The sequence below is a fragment of the Magallana gigas genome, chromosome 4, assembly GCF_963853765.1.
Source record: "Magallana gigas chromosome 4, xbMagGiga1.1, whole genome shotgun sequence".
Lineage (NCBI taxonomy): Eukaryota > Metazoa > Mollusca > Bivalvia > Ostreida > Ostreidae > Magallana > Magallana gigas.
In genome coordinates this window covers 53741821-53766241 of record NC_088856.1, presented here as the reverse complement: position 1 = coordinate 53766241, position 24421 = coordinate 53741821, and the positions used below count along the sequence as shown (strand labels likewise).

Genomic DNA, 24421 nt, shown 5'->3' with positions numbered 1-24421 from the left:
ACAGAATAACTGGCAAACTAATTAGGACTATATAGCCCCCCCCCCCCCCACCCCCTCTTGAAATGTATATACTGAAAACAGATTATTGGAGTACAACATCCGCACACAATTTAAAGAAAATTTCATGGTTTTTTTTTTATCATTTTCGCTAGCTAATGTAAGACTTCACAAATACCCCAAACCCCCTCACGGAAAAGGAAATGCTAGGTGATGAGAGAGAGAGAGAGAGAGAGAGAGAGAGAGAGAGAGAGAGAGAGAGAGAGAGAGAGAGAGAGAGAGTCGATGTAAATCACAGGTGCGCTAACACCGTTAAAATTAAAGCTTGCTAGTTGGTCTGCCCTACCCTAGCTACCTCCTCTCTTTTCTCCTTTTAGAGGCTTAATTATTGTCTATATATGCTTGTAACAAATCAAATCAATTTCAAATTCTAAATCAAAACTGAATTTGACACTACAAAACTCTCTCTGTGTCTGTCTGTCTGTCTGTCTGTCTCTCTCTCATATCGACAATGGCATTGCCATACCCTACAATACACTATTTTTATCTGGATTTTTGTCTTTGAGGTTGTAAATCATTATATCTTCTAATGACTATGGTTTAAAACTTTATCATAACCTATATTTTGACATGTCGATTATTTCATTGAGTTTCGTTTCATAGCTAAAACATTTAGATTAAACAGATCTTTCTTCGCGAGCCGATTTTTACACAGTACGGGCGAATACACTTCGGGTTAAAATTGTTGGGGGGGAAATACATACAGGGCAAACAAAACCACTTAGATTCGCAAAGCCAACAGTGTTATTTCTAATTTAATTGTTTATACTATGTGGGGTTAATTCATCAATACATATGCAACATTGAGACAATGTCGCTCATGACTTGAACAAGAGAGAGAAAATAATTTTCAATGAACAATAAAATGGTGTAAAATTTAGGTGATGCATCTAAAGTTAACACTTCATCTTAATTTATACCGGTATATATACAGTAAGGCATCCCCCGTGTAAGATGTAATTATAAGGCGTTTGAAAGTGAAATTACTGAAGTACTATTTGAAACTCCTATTAACCTAGCAAAAACTTTATTTTTTTAATATAATTTGAAAAAAGGAGCAAACTGCCTTTACTATTTTACTGTTTGTCGTCTCTATCCTTGTTGTAATAATTTTAACAAGAAAGACAAAATAACTGCCTCCAATTACTAAAACGGAAACAGAAAGTAAAAGTACATTTCTGAAACAAACAGGTTTCGTTTGCGCGAAAACATTTTATCAAAATATTATCAATTATCAAAAATGATTATAGTTAATCACACCCTATATTTATTTACCTTCAAGTTGATAACTGTCCTGTATAGATTGTAGCGAGCTGAGAGAACATAACATAGCAATGATGTCGTTCACTGTGGTTAAGTTGTTTACCATATTCCTTGTGTTAGACGAGACTTCACCATTTGGTAATTGTTAACCTTTACTTCTGAATTATTGATATTTCATTCTTCCACTATGTGTTTTGCTTTGTGTATTGGACTTATGCTTAATGATGTTTTAAGTTACATACTGAATATGTACAATGTACGTAACGGGCAAAAAAGGCGAAAATAAAACGAGGCTATTATCTTTCTGTTTATATATTCTTTATCTCTTAGAATACTGTCGTGGAGAAAAACTTACAGTTTTTCAATATACTTATTCATCTCTGAAATATGTATTTAAATTTAGTAATTCAAACAGTTAAATTTTCATTTCTTTGAAATATATTTTATGATAAATTTAACTATTACAGAATTTAATGATTTTGGTGCTTTAAGAAAAAAACGTTCAGAAATTTTTATGTATTTTATTTTAGCTTTTGTCTGGTTACTCTGAGGTGTCATTTTATTTATTGCACATGTCAACTTTATTTTATCGGGTATGCCAAACTTAAGGTTTCTTTGTTCTCCTGATAAATGTTTTTCGAACGTGGGCTTCACAAGATTTTTGAGGTAATTTTGTTGTAAATGTTTTTATAGCATCCATTTGATTTAGTCCATGAGTGATAAGTTCTTTGTTACGGGATTAACGATGCCCCTAGAATTATTTACCTGGCCAAGTGTTGTTTAATTAGTTGCGTCACAAAGACTTATAGATTAAGTGGACACGCATTGACCAAATGTTCTTTTGTAATCTAATTCTTTTTTTTTTTGGACAACCAATATCTCCAGAATCATTTTGATTGGTTAAAAAGGACATCTTAGAAATTTGATTCAAACAGGTTGCGCGTCCCGGTTGGTCACTTTTCATCATTGAATAAAACCAGCCGGACGTTTGCTTTATTCCTGCCTTCTTTTAATCTATCTAGGTAACTTTAGTTCTATTTTTCTTAGGTAATTAATTATTGTGGTTAAACTTTAAAATCATTCGAATTAAGAAATTTTAGAGCTTGAAATTAATTTAGTAAAGGATTTAATTAAAAGTTTTATTTTTTTTTTAATTTTGGTCATTGCTCACTTTGGTCTTTGTCTAAGTTAGAAATAATTATAGTGTAGTTAGTTACCTTTGTATACATCACTAATGCAAACCTGTTTACAGAGTGAAGGTATGTAGTGAAATAGTTTTTATGTTGCACAGTAAAATTTGTAAATTTTTATGTTCAATGGGATCGGGATCGAGGTGCAAATTATTGCCAAAAATGGACAGACTTACTTTCATTATTGTTAGAAAATATTAGTGAGATGATCGCCGATGTGTTATTAATGATCTATTACATAATAATGGCATTTATATTCTCAAAAGCATTTAAGCATTATGCATGTTTTCGCATTTTTGAAGCAATGTCAGGTAAAGTAGAATTTGCAAAGCTTTTCAGTTATTTGTATTACGTAATCGATCGCCGAGTCTCTGATCCCAACTTTATTGGTTACATTGTTTACATGAAAAAGTATAGAAAAAGGTTATGTCAGGTTTGTTTTACAACATTGTTTTATTTTTGGTTTGATTTAATCCAGATATTGATTTATGATATGTTGTTTAATTTCTTTTTATTATACCTTTAACATGTTTAAATTAAGTAACTTTGATGGAATGAAATTTGTAATAACATTGGTAAATTTGTAAGGCCTTGAGTCGCTCTTTATAGCTTTGTTGGTCACTTTTCATCATTGAATAAAACCAGCCGGACGTTTGCTTTATTCCTGCCTTCTTTTAATCTATCTAGCCTCAACAAACGGATACATCCATTGGGTTGAGAAGCTGCCCAAGTCTTTGTTTATAACCAAAATAACAAGACGAATAACAAAAGGGTACAATTGGTGGATGAATCCTAAGGGTAACAACAACGCCCGGGGCTGCTGCATATATTTTGCAGTAGTCAGATCCTGGACCTCTTCAGCCAGCGAGTTCCCCCATTGAACATCCACTCAATGTAACAACGATGGACAACAAAAGGTTCCAGCCACCATGAACTATGCAGAAAGTTTCTCTGTTCATCACCAGGAAACAACGGTCAACTGTAGAAACTTCAGCTGTCCTCAGACGTCCGTCACCGGTGTATGAAAATCAAAGAACAGAGGAAGAAATGTGAAATTTCCATTCAAAACACGAGGACGTGTTTTCCCCGGAGCGGTGGGAAACTATCACCGTGCAAAATTCACTGTTTAATTATAACTTTATTTTGGACTTTACTTTTAAAATTCAACATCTGTTTCGTAATATTTTCTCACAATTTATTTCTTACAAAGTTACAAGTTGATTTAGTGATTGACACTTTTCGGACTCTATATGTGATTTCAAATTGCTAATCTCTTAAAACAACATTGTGCAATTATCAGTTTTCCATGTCTTGGACATCAAAGACTCATTGAGTTTATTTAATTATTTTATATCTGTGAACCTTTCACTCAGCTTACTTATGTCATCACCTGTCAATTTATACTCATTGTTCAGTTTCTTATAAATAATTATGTACAATTGTCAATCGGCAGTCTGGAATACGGCGGCCAGCCTCGGCCACGTCCGACTCACCCAGAGTCTTGAGTCCGGAGGCCACTACTGGCCATATCCGACTTGTTTGTAAAATGTCTGTCTGTTAAAATGTTATAATGTTGCCATCGTTGAATCTCGTCCAATAAATACGGAATCTTTCATCACTTGGTTTATTTCTCTGGAACTGTATACTGGTGGACCTTCGGGAATACGGCAAACCAACCCTTCGTTTTTACTTTACGGCCCACAGCGCGCCACAACCTTATACCTTATACCCTCGACGCCAACATTCCCTCACCCCGTCCGTACTGCACACGGCGGATATACAGATCCAGAAGAATACACTAGCACCGTAAAATCTATGCGGTCACAATTGGTGGAGAATCAGTCACACCCTTTTGTTATTCGTCTTGTTATTTTGGTTATAAACAAAGACTTGGGCAGCTTCTCAACCCAATGGATGTATCCGTTTGTTGAGGCTAGATAGATTAAAAGAAGGCAGGAATAAAGCAAACGTCCGGCTGGTTTTATTCAATGATGAAAAGTGACCAACAAAGCTATAAAGAGCGACTCAAGGCCTTACAAATTTACCAATGTTATTACAAATTTCATTCCATCAAAGTTACTTAATTTAAACATGTTAAAGGTATAATAAAAAGAAATTAAACAACATATCATAAATCAATATCTGGATTAAATCAAACCAAAAATAAAACAATGTTATAAAACAAACCTGACATAACCTTTTTCTATACTTTTTCATGTAAACAATGTAACCAATAAAGTTGGGATCAGAGACTCGGCGATCGATTACGTAATACAAATAACTGAAAAGCTTTGCAAATTCTACTTTACCTGACATTGCTTCAAAAATGCGAAAACATGCATAATGCTTAAATGATTTTGAGAATATAAATGCCATTATTATGTAATAGATCATTAATAACACATCGGCGATCATCTCACTAATATTTTCTAACAATAATGAAAGTAAGTCTGTCCATTTTTGGCAATAATTTGCACCTCGATCCCGATCCCATTGAACATAAAAATTTACAAATTTTACTGTGCAACATAAAAACTATTTCACTACATACCTTCACTCTGTAAACAGGTTTGCATTAGTGATGTATACAAAGGTAACTAACTACACTATAATTATTTCTAACTTAGACAAAGACCAAAGTGAGCAATGACCAAAATTAAAAAAAAAAAAAAACTTTTAATTAAATCCTTTACTAAATTAATTTCAAGCTCTAAAATTTCTTAATTCGAATGATTTTAAAGTTTAACCACAATAATTAATTACCTAAGAAAAATAGAACTAAAGTTACCTAGATAGATTAAAAGAAGGCAGGAATAAAGCAAACGTCCGGCTGGTTTTATTCAATGATGAAAAGTGACCAACCGGGACGCGCAACCTGTTTGAATCAAATTTCTAAGATGTCCTTTTTAACCAATCAAAATGATTCTGGAGATATTGGTTGTCCAAAAAAAAAGAATTAGATTACAAAAGAACATTTGGTCAATGCGTGTCCACTTAATCTATAAGTCTTTGTGACGCAACTAATTAAACAACACTTGGCCAGGTAAATAATTCTAGGGGCATCGTTAATCCCGTAACAAAGAACTTATCACTCATGGACTAAATCAAATGGATGCTATAAAAACATTTACAACAAAATTACCTCAAAAATCTTGTGAAGCCCACGTTCGAAAAACATTTATCAGGAGAACAAAGAAACCTTAAGTTTGGCATACCCGATAAAATAAAGTTGACATGTGCAATAAATAAAATGACACCTCAGAGTAACCAGACAAAAGCTAAAATAAAATACATAAAAATTTCTGAACGTTTTTTTCTTAAAGCACCAAAATCATTAAATTCTGTAATAGTTAAATTTATCATAAAATATATTTCAAAGAAATGAAAATTTAACTGTTTGAATTACTAAATTTAAATACATATTTCAGAGATGAATAAGTATATTGAAAAACTGTAAGTTTTTCTCCACGACAAATGTCTTTTATTAATTTTCAATCTAAAGTTGAAAATGATTACATGACAAATTACCCCCCTGGCCACAATAGGTTTGGTCCCCAAACCAAAAATAAAACAAGTAGAGATTAAAATAAAAACCTAATATAAGTATTTACAATTGAGCAATAAAAAAATTGTTGCTGAATATAGTGAAAATTCACAGGTATCATTATGCTAATCAAGTTTTTCTTTGATTTATTAAACAGAAGAACAGCATTTATAGAACACAAAAATGGTAGACAAATAAAACAAATCAGCAAACAAATAAAACATATATACATAAGATAGAACTACACTACATGTTGCACAGTATGAAAAAAAATATTTATTTGCAGAAAAAGAATTCAAATATCATCAAGTCCTGTTTATCATTCAAGTCAATTAATGCCCATAAAAAGATAAAACTCACTCATGTTGGTTGCTGAAAATGAAGGTATGATTAGTTAACTAAACAATTGTAAGCAAGTCACAAGAGTTTTGACTTAAGGAGGAGGGAGTTATGATTGTATTAAAACCTTGGTGTGTAACCATAACATATGCACAATATGGTTGTTTTAAATTTTTTGTCACATTTGAATGATTAAGCCAATTCAAAGTAATTACTTTCGGAATTTGGATTGTTTTGGAAGATTGTTTATCAATAACGTCGAATTGATCACAGTCTGCATAAAGTTTAAAATTTAGAAAATTTGGGGAAGTTGTTAAATTTCTAATGACCGGGCTCTGAAATTTGTAATAAGATGGACACAAAGGCAAGGTCAAAAGAGGAATTATTGCACATTTACCACCAGATGTAATTTCCAATTGTAAAATTGTTTCTTTAGATGGTCTTGATCTCCAAAGGTAAAAGATAATAATGCACAAAATAAAAATTATGATGAAACCAACAGTGAAAACTGCATGAATCCAAGAAATCTCAGAAATTAACAACTTTTCAATAGACACTGGCGCTTTCAAAACAGGTGCTGTTGTTTTAGCTTGATAAATAAATGAAGGAATTGTTTGAGAATTTGCTTGTGCCACTTGTTGTAAGATTAATAATTCAATTTTGAGTTTTCTTAATTTGATTAAAGCCAAAACACAGAAAATCAGAGAGACAACTGTTCCTCCCATAGTGGTAAATATTAAAATAGCATTGGTGTCAGGCCAGGAAGAAGGAATATTAATCAATCCATCAATAAGAGGTTCTGATAACTGCTTAAAAATTGTCTCATCTTTCTTTGCTGCTTCAGCCATTTTATTTAAACTTAATTGATACCTGTGATCATCAGCAATGACTTTATCCATGGAATGGTTAAAAATTTTAAACAATGGGACTTTCAAATCAATAGGCTTAGGGAATATAGTATCACCTAATAAATTTGCAAGTTTGTTTTCATCAAAAAATTGTTGAAGTAAAGCAAGGTTGAAAGGATGCAGAATTGTAAAATTTTGCTGGGATTGATAGCAATTCACTAAACGAGGGGGTAAATATAAAGAATCAGTTGACAATGAACACTTGCATGGTACATGAATGATACAAAATGCACAACCTGAAATCACTTTCTTTTCTTTTGGGCAATCAAGTGATAAACTTTGAATCTTATAAATCAATACAGATGTTGGGGATAATTCAATGATGTTGGAATTCAACACATTTGGAATGAACTTAAAGTTACAGAGTTTATGAATCGTTTTGACATCATTGTTAAAAAGTGCAATGGAGCAATCCTTACTGGTTATAGGCTTCAATGGTAAGTTATGATCACAAAGGATAGTGGGACCTGCATGCACACAGTTAAGTAAAACATCAGATTTAAGGTTGAGATAGTAGTCATGGTGCTTGGTAATTGCAAAGTATTTTGGCATGTTAAGAAGTTGGGTAGCATGTGATGAGGAAATATTAATAGGAACAGGAAGGGAGGTAACTTCGTAAAGTTGCATTTGGGGCCTTGTGGGTGGAAATGGGAAATTTAACAGATAGGTAGACATGCTTATTATTTCGTGCGTAGAGGAATTTACCATGTGAGTAATAGTACGTGGGATTAGTATGAGTTAGGTAGAATCCTTTGTGTGAAGTTCTGAGCATTTTTGAAATATCTTGTATAACTGATTTCAATTTTTGTTTTGGAATAAGAAAGGGAGATAACTTTCCTTCAATTAAATTTTGAATTGCAGATTGTAAATTGTCCAAATTGCTTCTCAATACATTTGCCTCATTTATTTGTTGAATCAAAAGAGATGACACATTAGTCATGGCATGCTCCATTTGAACAAATTTAGCATCAACTGCAGCAGCAATGTTGTTAATAACTTTAGTATTCAACTGAATTCCTTTAAGCAAGTTAGTAGTGCGATTATTAACAATGGATATGAAAGAAGACAGATGTGCATCATATTGTTGCATAGCAAGTGCAAATTTAGTAGTGCGTGCATTAAGAGCATTGACATGTCGGGCTAATAACTGAACATCTTCTATAGTGGCTGTTCCAAATAGACTTCTTGATAGAGAGCCAATAAAGGGCAAAAATGCTCTTGGGGATTTTTTTGAAGATTTTGTTGGAAAATTAGTTTGAGGAATTAAAGACCTAATAGTTTTCACAACTTCCTTGACATGACTTTGAGTTTCAACATGCAGAGTTTGAAAAACACTAACTAAATCATTCCATTTGTAACAGTGAGACTCATTACGATTGCACCTAGTTGAGACATTGGTGGGCTTAATAGAATTGGGTAGCTGTAGGTGAAAGGTGTGGGTCCAATATTCTTGTGACAAAACTAGAGTTGAGTCCTTCTTAAAGATTACTCCATAGTTGAGGCGATGAATGTTGTCTCCCACTGGACTAAACTCAACTTCTTTGTTTGTTGCAACTGCTACTGGGATTAGGGATAGCATGAAAAGACTGATGAGAGGCAGGAGTTGGTACCAGATTGATGAGAGAGACCCTACAAAATGCCAAAATGGGAAAAAAAAATGAGTTGTGATGATATCATTGACTGCAAGGTGGCCAACCTAACAATCTAGCACTATATAACCTACATAATATAATGTAAAAATGGGGGGCATCATCACAACAATTTTGATATTTTCAGAATTTAGAAAATACACCTAATGTCATCCAAATTTAGTTAGAAAAATAAAATATTAAACTCTCTACCAATGCAATCTCCTCATTAATCTCTTAAAGATCAATACTTATCAAAACCCTAACCTAAGCAGTCAAAAATAAACTGGAAGAGAAGAAGTCCATTGTATTGACACTGTTGCATGTATGGAATAATTATACATGAAGATTTTAGATGTAAGACATGTAAGGAATCATTACATGTAAAGTGGCGCAATAAAGATGTGATGTATGGGATATCTACATACACATAAAGAAATATGAACATGTAGGGGATGTATACATGTCATAAATGGGATCAATATCATGTAGGGGATGTTTACATGACTTAATTGGGATAAACACAAGTATGGGATATATACATGTGTGTAATGGGATAAATAGTGTGTATGGGATAGCTACACATAAGAACAAAAAACATAACTCTGTGGCATATACAGAGAGCAATTATAAGTTTGGGGATGAATTTTGCATACAAAAGGGATAATAATTAGGATATCTATTTCAGAGATAATGGAATGGTAACAATTGGAATAAAGAGTAGTTTCCTGAGATTAAGAATAGCTTCTTACACATGATAATGAAGGAATGAGTTTAAGATTGGGATGGTTTTACAAAACAAGTTCGTTTACGTTTACCATATTTGGTAAAGCGTCTGTTGATATCGGCTAGCATTTCAGGTGAGAACATTTCATCTGGTTCCCATGTCCTTGTACCGTCTTCCCATACAACCCTTATTAGTCTTCTGTTGTTCTTAAATTTGGCTGTTGGGATTTCTTTGATATTCCACATTTTATCCTGTGGCTGAGAAGAAGTACTCTGGTTACCTGTTGCAGGTGGTGTTGGATGATCTTGTGGTAAATTAGGCGTTGAGTCAGGAATGTTAGGAAGGGGATGGTGAGCAGGAGTGGGATTTGGAGTATTTTGTGGTCTATCAGGTGTAGCTGGGTTAGGTGGATCAGGTGCATCATTGCCTTCTGTTGATTGTGCATCATTGCCTTCTGTTGATTGTGTATCCTCTTGTCCTTCATCAGATGGGGGAAGTTGTAGATGAGCTCTGTATGTTTCTGGAGGATAGTAGTCTTTTAAGTGAATTGCACTTACCAAGGATGGGTGTACCTTGTTGTCAGATATTCGACGTAAGCGGTAGGTATAATTTGGTCCCAATCCTACGATTTGGTATGGTCCAGTACACTTATCCCATAGTTTGGAGGACTGACCTTTAGGCACTTGATGAGTTGTTGTCAGTACAGTGTCACCAATCTTAAAGTGAGGTGTTTTTGCTGTTCGGTCATATCTCTCTTTGTTCCTCTGCTGGTGATATTCCACATTTTTCTGTCCAATCTCATGGGATATTTTGAGACGTGACATGAACTCTCTTAGATATTCCCGTGTGTCCTGACTTAAGTTGTCCTTAGGTTGTAAATCTACGTCAAATGGTAATCTCATCTCTTTACCAAACATCATATGGAAGGGAGAGAACTCAGTAGAATGAGAAGAGACAGATTTTCTGAAGGACATTAAAATACCAGGGAGAAACTTGGGCCATAATTGTTGATCCTTATCACAATATGCACGAAGAGATTGAGCTATGACACTATTCTGGCGTTCAACTAACCCATTGGTATTGGGGTGATATGCACTGGTATGATGCTGAGAAATGTCAAATATTTCACAGAGAGCATTGATAAGTTTAGACATAAAGTTCCTACCTCGGTCAGAAAATAAAATTGAAGGAGCACCATAGCGAGCAAAGATGTTTTCAAAGAGAACATTAGCAACTTCCTTTGCATTCTGAGATTTAAGAGGGAATGCTTCTGGCCAATGGGTTCCAGCATCAATACACAATAGGATATTCTCATATCCTTCAGGACTCTTGTGTAGCGGACCTAAAATATCTATTTGCCAGCATTCAAACCTTTCTCTAGCAGGCATGGGTTGCATGGGTGGCTTCACAGGATTGTAGTTCCTCTTGGCAAATTGACATCTGGAACAGGATTTGACATAGTCCACTATGTCTTGATGCATCCGTGGCCAAAAGTATCGCTGTATCAAGGAAGCACGTACCTTTTCTATTCCTAAGTGTCCACCATCTGCCAAACTATCGTGATATTGTTTAAGTGCATCTAGTCGCAAGACTTTAGGAAGAGCTATCTGTGTTATATATCTCATTTCCTCTGGTTGTCTGCTACAGCGTCTTTGAAAAAGATGGGTCAGAATACCATTCACTATAGAATAGTGTTTAGACTCGGCTACTTTACTGTTATGTTTAGAAGTGTCTTGAGGCAGTTCTTGCTTTTCTACATACCTTATAATATCCTTGAAGTCTGGACATTCCCGTTGTAATTGAGCAAGTGATTTTCTATTATCTAACACTGGTTGTAGGTGATCTTCTTCTAGGACTACTATATCAGTTTCAGAAGGGTCATAGAATAAATTTACTTGCACACATACCTTTTCAATGTCATTTTCTTCATCAGAAGATTCTGTCAGACAGATGGAATTGATAGGAGGTGTGGCAATAGTAATATTCTCTTGCTCCTCTGGGTAAGGGCGTCTGCTGAGAGCATCAGCTACAAAGTTGTTCTTACCTGGTCTATGGATGATTTCAAAATCATACTCCTGCAATTTCAATGCCCAACGTTCTAACCTACCTGTGTGTTTGGCAGACTTTAACCAGACTAGTGCTCTGTGATCTGTATATATGGTGAACTTACCTCCCACAAGATAGGGTCGATATGCTTCCACTCCCTTTACTACAGCTAAGAGCTCTTTTTCAGAAGTGGTATAACGTTTTTCCTCCTTAGATAAGGCCTTACCTCCATAGGCGATAACATGTTCCTTTTTGTCTGAGGATTGCTGACTTAGATAATAACCTATAGCTTTGTCTGACGCATCGCAGGTTAAGATGAAAGATTTCTGAGGATCAGGATAAGAAAGTATAGGTGCAGAAATAAGGGCACTTTTGAGAGTTTCAAAGGCAGTTTGGCATTCGGAGGTCCATTGAAAGCGTACATCGTGTCGTAGGAGTGCATTTAGGGGAGTAGCTATTTTAGCATAATTGTGAATGAACTTGCGATAATAATTGGCCATACCCAAGAAACTTCTGACATGTTTTTGTTTTCTGGGGACAGGAAATTCATTGACTGCTTTGTTTTTTTCTGGATCAACTTCAACCCCATGACGTGAGATGACATGACCCAAAAACTTCAACTGTTTGACAGCAAAGTGACACTTTGAAGGTTGTAAGGTCAGGCCAGCTTCACGTAGCTTACTGAAAACCTGAGCAATGTCTCTAAGATGGGTTGAAAAGTCCTTGGAGAAAATCAATACATCATCAATGTACACAAGTACAGACCTGAAGTTCATTTCCCTAAGAACCCCTGACATGAGTGTCTGAAAGGAAATGGGTGAATTCATCAACCCGAATGGCATCCTTTTCCACTCATACACTCCATCTTGGGTTATAAATGCGGCTTTATGCTGTGAACATGGGCTCATTTCTACCTGCCAAAATGCAGATCGAAAATCAAGATTTGTGAAGTATTGAGCTTTAGTTTCACCAATAGCATCAAAAACAGTTTCAAGGTGAGGCAAAGGAAAGGACATTGGGACTGTGATCTTATTCAGAGCTCTGTAATCACATGCAAATCTCATCTGTCCATTCTTTTTCCTAACCATGACAACTGGAGAATGCCACTCAGAATTCGAAGGCTGGATGATGTCATGCTTGAGCATTTCATCGACCTGCCTTCGGATTTCCTTAGCGGTTTGAGGTGAAGTTCTATAGAACTGTTTTCTGACTGGCTTGGATCCAGGGAAGGTCTCAATTTTGTGTTTGTACAAACTGGTCTTCCCTAGCTCAGACAAGTCAGCAGAAAATATATCTCTGTAACCAACTAAAAACTTCTGAAGATTTTGTTTTTGAATTTCAGTTAGATCAGAATCAGAGAGGTCAAACTGTAAATCAGATTTGCACTCTGACTTCTCTGTTCCCATACTCACAGTATTAATGTTGGTGACACTTTCTTCTTCTAGGGGTATAACCTTACCTTTGGATAGTTCTTGTACTGTAGCAAGTACTTGATTATGGGTAAGATTGATGTCATTATAAGTAGGGTTCATGACCTTCAGATATGCACCATGATTGTGCACCGTGACAATGCATTTAGCAGCAATTATATGTTTAAGAGCTAGTGCTGGCACGGGCTCTAACAACACCTCTTCACCTTCTACACACCTAGAAATCTTAACTCTGATAGTTGTTTCACTACGCTTGGGAATAATGACATTGCCAATGGCTCTAGCTAACCCAGTATCAGCAATAATGGGACAAACATGCATGTTAGTCTTAGTATCTATGTTCAATGTGTTAGTTGCATAGTCAATATTGGCATGATTGGTTCTCAAAAAGTCTAAGCCAAGTATGAAGGAATAATGAAGATCTTGTATGACATGCACAGAGTGAACAAACACCATACCATCAATAAATATTTCTATATCTAACATTCCCAGCACCTTTAAATAGTTTCCTGTGACACCTTTGACTTTTGGATGTTTAGCACTTAAAAGGGGAGAGTCTTTATAGCAAGTCTTACCTAAAAATTCCTGACTTACAATTGTTATACTAGCACCAGTGTCTAATAGAGCACGAATTCTTTTGTTTCCTACATTAATAAGCACTTTATTTTCCTTTAGTGAAGATACTAAACAAATTTCATGGCTTTTGCCTTTGTGCCCATCCTTAGACAAATGCCTATGGACAGGCTCGCACCCCTAACGATTTTGATTAAATTGAAGGGAATTTTCGATAAACCTCTTGTGACATACTTTAACTAAATGATTCTTGACACCACAATAAGAACAAAATTGATCATTAGCAGGGCATTTCGACTTGTCAAAACAGGACTTACCCCCACATCTGAAGCAAGGTCCTGGCTCTCTGCTCCTGTTAGTCTGTCTGAAGTTGTCCCTGTCCCTTGAGACTGGTTGGGGCCTTCGTTGTTGGGTTTGGCCTGCAAACACACCATTGACATCTGCAAGCTGATCGTCTAAGTGGTTTCGGACCTTGGTCTCCACTGCAGCATCCACACTGGCAAGGGCGATTTTGATTCCCTCCGCAAGGGCCGTCTTTAGGTCAGTAGGCGGGGTGTCGGTATCCTTACCAGTAGCTTCCTCTGCAAGGGCTGCCATTTTTCGGAGGTCTTCCAGGGACTTTGGGTTCTGTGGGACCACTATTACCCTCAGGTTCTGAAGAAGACCCTCTCGAGCGAAGTATGTGATGCTGTCCTCTTCCATTGAGCAGTCAGCAGCCAGTTTCCTCACTCGGTATAGGTATTTATCCACAGATTCGTCGGCTCCCTGCTTCACCCGCATCAAAGCTTGACTTATGGGGACTGTCGGTCGGAATCTAGAAAAGAAAGCATCCCTGATGCTGGTTAGTGAGGTTTTTGACAAGCTGTCCAAGTGTGTGAAGAATTGAAGGGCTATTCCCATCAAATAGAATGGCAATAGTTTTATGGCTTTGGCCTCGGTGATTGAATGTAGGGCGATGTAGGCCATAAATGTGGTCCACCATTCTGACACAGGGGTATTGCCATCAAATTTGTCCATTTGTGGCACTGGGATTCTGGGTGCTGGCTCCCAAACCTGCCTTGGTGTAGCTACCGGTTGAGGTTGTCTGTCAATTTGCTCCTCCAATTCTCTTCTCCGGCGATACTCTGCATCTCTGGATGCTTTTAAGGTCTCCAGCTGTCTCCGCAGGGCCTCTACTTCATTGACTGAAGCTGTGGCTTCAGTGATCCCTTGTTCTGATTGTTCCTCCTGTATTCTGCCTTGCTGAGAGGAACTTCTCAATTCCATGTTTGATGGGCCTGGCATGGTAACAGTGATGATATAATATTATGATGAATCTGGAATCTGGGGAAAAAGCTCGGATCGTTCCACTACTCCACCAGTCACACCCTTTTGTTATTCGTCTTGTTATTTTGGTTATAAACAAAGACTTGGGCAGCTTCTCAACCCAATGGATGTATCCGTTTGTTGAGGCTAGATAGATTAAAAGAAGGCAGGAATAAAGCAAACGTCCGGCTGGTTTTATTCAATGATGAAAAGTGACCAACAAAGCTATAAAGAGCGACTCAAGGCCTTACAAATTTACCAATGTTATTACAAATTTCATTCCATCAAAGTTACTTAATTTAAACATGTTAAAGGTATAATAAAAAGAAATTAAACAACATATCATAAATCAATATCTGGATTAAATCAAACCAAAAATAAAACAATGTTATAAAACAAACCTGACATAACCTTTTTCTATACTTTTTCATGTAAACAATGTAACCAATAAAGTTGGGATCAGAGACTCGGCGATCGATTACGTAATACAAATAACTGAAAAGCTTTGCAAATTCTACTTTACCTGACATTGCTTCAAAAATGCGAAAACATGCATAATGCTTAAATGCTTTTGAGAATATAAATGCCATTATTATGTAATAGATCATTAATAACACATCGGCGATCATCTCACTAATATTTTCTAACAATAATGAAAGTAAGTCTGTCCATTTTTGGCAATAATTTGCACCTCGATCCCGATCCCATTGAACATAAAAATTTACAAATTTTACTGTGCAACATAAAAACTATTTCACTACATACCTTCACTCTGTAAACAGGTTTGCATTAGTGATGTATACAAAGGTAACTAACTACACTATAATTATTTCTAACTTAGGCAAAGACCAAAGTGAGCAATGACCAAAATTAAAAAAAAAATAAAACTTTTAATTAAATCCTTTACTAAATTAATTTCAAGCTCTAAAATTTCTTAATTCGAATGATTTTAAAGTTTAACCACAATAATTAATTACCTAAGAAAAATAGAACTAAAGTTACCTAGATAGATTAAAAGAAGGCAGGAATAAAGCAAACGTCCGGCTGGTTTTATTCAATGATGAAAAGTGACCAACCGGGACGCGCAACCTGTTTGAATCAAATTTCTAAGATGTCCTTTTTAACCAATCAAAATGATTCTGGAGATATTGGTTGTCCAAAAAAAAAGAATTAGATTACAAAAGAACATTTGGTCAATGCGTGTCCACTTAATCTATAAGTCTTTGTGACGCAACTAATTAAACAACACTTGGCCAGGTAAATAATTCTAGGGGCATCGTTAATCCCGTAACAAAGAACTTATCACTCATGGACTAAATCAAATGGATGCTATAAAAACATTTACAACAAAATTACCTCAAAAATCTTGTGAAGCCCACGTTCGAAAAACATTTATCAGGAGAACAAAGAAACCTTAAGTTTGGCATACCCGATAATATAAAGTTGACATGTGCAATAAATAAAATGACACCTCAGAGTAACCAGACAAAAGCTAAAATAAAATACATAAAAATTTCTGAACGTTTTTTTCTTAAAGCACCAAAATCATTAAATTCTGTAATAGTTAAATTTATCATAAAATATATTTCAAAGAAATGAAAATTTAACTGTTTGAATTACTAAATTTAAATACATATTTCAGAGATGAATAAGTATATTGAAAAACTGTAAGTTTTTCTCCACGACAAATTTGTCATGTAATCATTTTCAACTTTAGATTGAAAATTAATAAAAGACAATACTTAGACTATAACAATACCGGTCGCCAAAATATGGTTTAACTTGATTATTTGGTATGAACCTTTTAAGATATTTCCGTTTCTGCGGATTCTTGAAAGTTGCTCACCACACGTTTTGTATCGAAACTTTGTTCTTTGTTGTTGAAATAGACTCAATTTTAGAACTCGATATTTTTTTCCGGTCTGTATTTCACTGATTTCAGATTCGTGTATGATTCAGTTAAACAATGCTATAGTTGGTTTTTGGCCGTTGTTTCGTTACTTGTGTCAACTTGTTACTTTTTGCAGTTAACCTTGTTCAAGACCAAGGATTAAACGGAGTAGCGACCATGAGCGCTAGTCCTGCCAATCCGGCTTGGACCGCCAGTAAGGCAATAGACGGAGATACACGTCAGAACTACACGTTAAACTCGTGTGCTATAACAGATATCTCTCACCATTACGCCTCTGTCTGGTGGAAGGTGTGGTTACTGCGACCATTTAATATAGCGTACCTGGAAATATACTTCAGATCCGATGGTAAAACATAGAGATTTTATATAACAATTACTTCAAAACAGAGAGAGAGAGAGAGAGAGAGAGAGAGAGAGAGAGAGAGAGAGAGATTTTAACAATTACCAGGAAGTCTATTAATTTTTGAGCACCAAAAAATAAAGAACATGTCGAAAAGAATGGAATTTTTCATAAGCTTACAGAAATGCAACGGGTTTCTCTCTATATACCTACGACACACAAGTCTTCAACCCGCCGAGTGACACCAAACACCTGGTGTATTACCACGATCCTCTATCCGGGTGTCCGGCATCGGCCATGAATATAACGGTCAACAGGGTAGCACAAGGGGTAGTGTTTATAAACATGCGACCGCCGGGATTCACTTCTTCTTGTCAAGCCGCTGATTCCTTGTATACTACGATTGATATATGTGAAGTTAATGTAATGGGTAAGTGTAATTTTTTAATCTACAACCTTGTTTTTTTTAAATTTAAAAATAAATTTGAATGTCAAAAATACAAATAGAAAATTTTATATCACGACCTTCAAGATCACATGCTTATACACGAAATCTTGTTTCAGGCTGCAATCAGAACAGGTATGGAGTTGGGTGCCTTAGTGAATGTTCAAACAAATGTAAGGATCAGCACTGTGACGCATTCAATGGCTCCTGCATACACGGATGTTCCGATCCTAATGCTCTTACTCTGGACTGCATAGGTAAAAACTTTATGAACGATATCAAATAAAACCATTTTGGGTGTAATTAAAGGACACAAATAATAAATATTATGCAAGATGCATAGGAGAAACACAAAGAATAAAATATGCAGTTATTAATTAATATATGTATGTTATTATTGCAGTTTATTTATTTATTTTTTCATTTATATAAATGTTTTTCTATTGATCATGTACTTCTGTCTCTTACTGTTTCAGTGTGCAGTAACGGGACATACATTTCCAGTGGGATGTGTGTCAGGTGCCCGGGGAGATGTCAGGGCGGTGCCCCCTGTAATAAGTTGACGGGTCGATGTGACCAGGGATGTGAGGATAAGTGGACCGGACAGTTCTGTGAAGGTACTGTATGACAGGGCATAAGGTATAAATAAAACTGACGGTAAGGTGTAACTGGACCGGACAGTTCTGTGAAGGTACTGTATGACAGGGCATATGGTATAATAAAACTGACGGTATGGTGTAAACAGAGCGCGATGGTCGTGTTTATATAATTGATCTACGTAGAAAGAAGAGCCAAATGTTTAAAGATCTTGATAAAATATACGTATTCTTCAGGTAAAATATATGATTTAAAAAAAATAAATAAATAATGGTTTATAGGTATACAAGACTGTATATATAAAAAAGGTAAATATGATGGCTAGTTTGCAAGCCTTCTAGCTTCCGTATGAGTTCACGATCTACAACGTTTGAAAGTGAGGAAGTTTAGGTGGCACAGGATAGTTTCGTACGAAATTTTGAAATAAAGGGAGAACCTGAGGTTTAGCTGGTTTTTTGAGGGGTATAAATTGCAAGAATATTCATGCATTCATTTTGAGGATAGAGGAGCTCATGTTCATTTCATTAATAAATGACACTTATATATAATTAATTACATGTAGTACTGGTAGAACTTTTCATTAGATATGTAATGAAAATGCGAAACTGTGGCCAGAATTTTCACTTTCAGTTTTGTGCTTGAAAAGTAGGATGGGTTCAGAACACGAAATGTCACTGTAAGTGATTGACCCCACCAATAATTGGCGTTAATTTGCATGTGTAGATATAACCGTGGTGCTGGACCCATGAAAATGCAAAAAGGGCAATTTTTAAAGAATACTTCGAGACCTTCTTTAGTATTCTATGTAGTGCTACATGTAAGCTGTACTTGTTCATTCTGAATTCTTAAAACATTCTCAAGAGTCAGGACCATATCATATGTCCCTTGCAGCAATTTGTAAACCAATTTAAGCAAAATGAAAAAATCCACTTAAAATTTGGATCATATATATATGAGCACTATCTGCTTTAAAAAACTATTCTCTGCCACCTTAATTAAACGACACTTATGAATACGTACATATGATTAGCATCTCGAATGAATCCAAAATGCTTTTCAACCTTTACCTTTAACATGCTCTTACGCTCTACGATCTACATTCGATACATGTTCTCTCTCTTTCTTTTGTACTTTTCATTCCTTGTTTCAATGAATTAGTATCTTTGAGTTCCACTATAAAAAATAAAATAGATAACTCATTTCCAAATCAAATCAACCTTTTTCCAGACTGCATCGACGGATTTTACAACAGAAATTGCAGTGGTAGATGTGGTTCATGTGTGAATGACGGAGTTTGTGATAAAATCAGTGGACACTGTACAAATGGATGTCAGGCAAATTACCTACAACCGTTATGTCAAGGTATCTGAATACACATAATTTATAGTTTAGTATGATATTCATAGACAATATGCATAATGCATAATTGCTTGTTGTATATCTTTCATGTAAACATCAATACAAATAACAGTGTAAAAATATCAATTTCGAACAGCTACGACTAAGTCTCAGCTTTCTACTCGATTGTTATTATATTGAATGTGTGCCTGATAGACATCATATGATTAAAAACAAATGACATATGCCACATCAAATACTAGTAAAAGAAATGGTTTACGATTTGAAACAGACAACTTTAAGCAATCAAGATATGTTGGTATACTTATACAAGCAATAATTTGGCGGGTTTATTTGTGCTATGATAAATCTGACAAATAACAAACAAAATAAATGACTAAGTTCCGGTTCTGCAGGCACATGTCATAGTGTTCACACATGATAATTAGATAATGAGATATTTTTTACACGTGATGATTGAAAAATTTGACTGAGGAAATAAATAGTCACATCATCTTTTAAACTATAGACTGTGTTCCTGGTTTCTATGGAGACGACTGTGAGACAGAGTGTGGGAAATGTAAAAATGGTGCAGGATGTAACCAGACTTCTGGGTTATGTCCAAACGGATGCAGAGATCACTGGGTTGTACCTTATTGCACAGGTAGTATGCTATTGCTGATTTATCATAACAAATATATGTACTAGGAAGTTTCTTAATTGGCATATCAATCCTGAATTACATTCTAATTGGTTAAGACAAATGCAAATACCTAACAATGATATATACTGTGTCGTAAGGAATATCAAAACTGATTACAAATTGGAAAATTAATTTGATTCACTTTGATTGACTTGTTAGACTGTGAACCGTATAAATACGGTCCTAACTGTGCTTTTGACTGTGGACATTGTAAGCACGACAAACCGTGTTCTATGGATACTGGGGACTGTCCTAGTGGGTGTGTGGATGGGTGGACAGGCAAACACTGCCTTACAGGTAAGTGACGTCATAATTACAGTCGTACACACTTTTCCAATTTTTTCACAAAATGATTTACAGTCTAATTTTCGATTTACCTTTGTCAAGTGATCACCGACTCTGACGAACAAGAGAAACCAGAAAGTAAGTCATAATAACAATACAAGCAACACATGTTTTTTTTCAAACAATTTTATTTTAGTAGAAGAATAATTTGTATACATCTTCCCTTTTAGAGCCCAGGTTTACTACGTTATCAGTGGTTTTGATAGTTCTTGTTATAGTTCTAATCGGATTAGTACTTTTCTTCATATTTGATTCGAAGCGGCGCGGTTCCTTACAGCATGCCACTGAAAAACCATCGGACATTTCCGAAACAGAAAACCAATACTCCCCTGAAACAGAAAAAGAATCAGAAGACTCTCAGACAACACTTGCTCTTCTTTAGGTTCTAGGAAACAAGGATTGTTTTGAAACCTGTGATTTGTTGGCACTGAAAAAAAAGAGTTAACCCTATTTTTTAGGGAATGGTTTAAACTGTTATAAGTAGTTTATTATTTGTGATTAATTTTTGCTCTTTGTTTATTATTATTACACATCTTTTTAAAAGAATGATTCTTATTGTGTTTGACAAAAAAATACATTTGTTGTCATGATAATTATACTGGTAAATGTAAATGTCATTAGCGTTTAAATATTATTTAAGCTCACCTGAGCCGAAGTCTCAAGTGCACTTAAAAATTGTCCATTGGTACTAGTACTTCTCATTTTCCCCAGAATCGATTAGCAGATTTCAACAAAATGTGTACAAAAGATACTTAACGGAAGTGCTTCTACTTTGATCAAATGAAGTGGCATATCCTCTTAAAGGGGAGACAATTAAGGAGGAGTAAAAAAAAAAAGAATGCAGTGTTTCAATAATCTTCCTCTCAAGAACCAAATAGTCTGTAATATTTATACTTTAATAAAACTTTGACAGAATTTGGACTCAAATTTTCATTTAATTGTCTAAAATGGTCAAAAGGATGTTTTCAATGCTTAGTCAAATATTTGAAAAGCAAATATGAAGTTACAAGAGAGTTACAGAGATAAGAATTTTTTGTTTTGAAAAAAAAAGCCCGAGTCCTGTTATAGTTTACACATGTGTTCTATTGGTATAAGTTTCAATCTAACGTTGCTTTATGTTGTGATAAAAGTATTGTTATTTGTGTCGATAAAATGGTTATTTCTTTATTTGTGAACAAATAAAAGTCACGAGCTTTGTTTACACATCAACGGCTTCTGTCCTCTGTATCTTGCTTGTAACTAGAATTCTAACATTTAAATGTTGTTGAATCATTCAAAATACATAGGTTCACCATTTAGTACTTAAAAATAAAATATAAAAATGTCATCTCAGATCGGTTCTAGATCTTTTAAAACTGAGAATAATGTAAATTGAAATTATTAAAAAAATATATGTTTCTTTAACAATAACTCTACATTAGTTATTGATTGTAAAATTGCCATGTTGCAGGCATCTGTTTAAAAACTGCTTTTGGAGAAAGATGGTACAAGTATGAATAATTTGCATCAAATTTACTTGTTTTCTTTTATAAACTAGTCTTCAGACGCTTTGATGATCGTGGCCATTTTTAGACAGTCTTAATCTCCTTTTAATTGAGAAGAATCATCTTTTTATCTCATTACCTGCTCCCTCAAGTTATTTTCTAAAACAACAAAAAGAAATACTTTTTAACTGTCTCTGGAATCCCAAGGTTGATAAAGTTAAAAGAAAACAAATTACACAAGACTATGAAATGGGGGGGGGGACTGAAAATGGTTGATATAGATTATTATATTGAAATCATCATGGATCAAACGAATTGTAAATGGCAAGAAGGCAAAATGGATACAACTATTAGAACACCAAATAAATCCTGATAAAACCCTATATTTAGGTTCAGACTATATGAATACATTATTAAAGGAATTGAAAAATCCTTTTTGAAAGGACATATTAATAGCCTTCCAAAATATACAAGAGAAAACTGAAATAACAACATGGAATGTATTTATGAACCAGCCAATTGTGTATAATAAATATATAAAAATAGGAAAAAAGGCTTTTTCTATGAACAATGTTTTATGAAAAACGTATTACTTATATCTGATATTTTGTATGAAAATGGTATAATATACAGAAGTGCCGGACTTAAAAACAAAATTTGACCTAAAAACTAATTTTCTAAATCATGCAAGTTTACATAAAGCCATTAAGGCTGCAATGAAAAATTTGAATATTAAACCCGGCAGTGAGAATCCTTAACCCAGTATACCATCTAATATTGTATCATTTTGCTCTTCAAAAATTGGAACCAAACCTATGTAAAACATTTTATGTAACGAACAAGTTATATCATTTGGACAATGTAAATGGGAAAACCATTTTGTAATTAATGATTATCAATAGAAAAAATTATGATATGCCTTTTCAAGCTTTTTAAAACTCCTATGATTACAACACAAAATTAATCAGTTCATATTGACAACCGATACCACTCTTTATAAATTTGGCAAAAAGGACACAAAAATATGCACATTTTGCAACCTAGAGAATGAAACTATAAAACATTTGATGTGGGATTGTAGCACATCACAAGAACTTCTATCTATATTTAAAATTCATTGCTTAGATAACAGCGCACACTATGCCACAAACAGTTTTACATTTATTTTAAGGAAATCTTGCACCAGTTGCCTAAGAAGAAAATATTATATCAATGGTCTTTAAATCATATGTCTGTAGAAATCGCTGTTTAAATGAAACCCTAACAATTCAAGGATTACTCTCAGATATGAGAACATATCTCACCACTGTAAAATACCTTGATACAAAAAATGTACGTTTGAAAACTTTAATAGAAAATGGCAGAAATGGTTATTTTTTTTAAGTAATAAGCTGGTCAAACATTTAGGTTTTTTTCTGATACCTCTCCTCTTGAAAATCCTGATAGTTTTTATCTCATTTAATAGAAACCCCAGACAAGAACACATACCACACTTGTCGTTCTGTTTATTTAGCCTTTCCATCTCTGGCTTCAGTCTCTTATTTGATATTACGTAAATACTTTCCAATTTTTCACATATCTTTATAAATGTTGATTAATTCTATATCAAGTACAGCAATGGTATTTCATCTCAGGTGCACCCTTTCTTCTCTTAATACCCTTTACCAATCTGATTTTTTTCTTAGTTCTTATCAATGAATTTTTGCCCAAAATGTTCATGAGAAAGACGATTTATGTTTTATTGTTCTCAAATATCAAAACTATCTCAAGATCATAAAAAAGTGTTGAGATATATATATAATTATGTATTGTTTGTATTACTTTGTTGATAAAAAAAAATGATCTGATAATTAATTTGTTGACCACACAGCTAACTGCTTCACAGCTTCAGTGTATTGCAAATTTAACATCTAGATTCGAGGTCATAAGAAGTTTTCTAAAATGTATAATTTATCAAGTCATTCTCTTAATACGTTAAGCATTCAAATCTTTAAACGTTTAAATTTCAAAACAAAACCGAGCGCAGTGTACATTAATTCAGAGACCAGTACGACAGAACATCTAAACCATTGACTTGGATGACCAAAATATGCACTTTTTAAGTGTATGTGTTTATTTTTTTTTAAACGGGAGACTTTGCATGTATATTCTGTGTTAAAACCGTTTTCAGAGAGCATGCGACTGTTTGAGGCTACACAAAATAGCTCTCACGTGGACCAAACATTGCTATATACCAGGTTATGTCAT

At 34.6% G+C, this 24421-nt stretch overlaps 2 protein-coding genes and 1 long non-coding RNA gene across 5 annotated transcripts; 2 read left to right on the top strand and 1 right to left on the bottom strand.

Annotated features, from left to right (window-relative positions):
• Positions 1–1381: 1381 nt before the first annotated feature.
• On the top strand, positions 1382–21888 carry LOC117682768 (laminin subunit beta-1). Its single transcript, XM_066082987.1, has 10 exons — positions 1382–1458; positions 17038–17268; positions 17438–17692; positions 17827–17964; positions 18184–18324; positions 19532–19666; positions 20172–20306; positions 20505–20642; positions 20733–20768; positions 20861–21888. Exons 1-10 carry the CDS (start codon positions 1392–1394, stop codon positions 21070–21072), a joined length of 1488 nt encoding a protein of 495 aa, XP_065939059.1. The 5' UTR covers positions 1382–1391; the 3' UTR covers positions 21073–21888.
• On the top strand, positions 1657–4123 carry LOC136274943 (uncharacterized). The gene is made up of 2 exons (XR_010713396.1): positions 1657–2821; positions 3198–4123. It is a non-coding gene; the product is annotated as an uncharacterized lncRNA (long non-coding RNA).
• LOC109620258 (uncharacterized) lies at positions 4470–16702 on the bottom strand. Of its 3 annotated transcripts, none has more exons than XM_066082985.1 (3): positions 15412–16702; positions 14023–15157; positions 4470–8930 (listed from the first exon to the last, which is right to left on the bottom strand). In XM_066082985.1, the coding sequence occupies exons 2-3, from the start codon at positions 14987–14989 to the stop codon at positions 7888–7890; spliced, it is 2010 nt and encodes a 669-aa protein (XP_065939057.1). In that variant the 5' UTR covers positions 14990–15157; positions 15412–16702; the 3' UTR covers positions 4470–7887. The 3 variants fall into 3 exon arrangements, with proteins under 3 accessions (XP_065939057.1, XP_065939058.1, XP_019927843.3); XM_066082986.1 differs by having other exon boundaries at positions 4470–6426; XM_020072284.3 differs by having other exon boundaries at positions 15534–16702.
• Positions 21889–24421: the final 2533 nt, after the last annotated feature.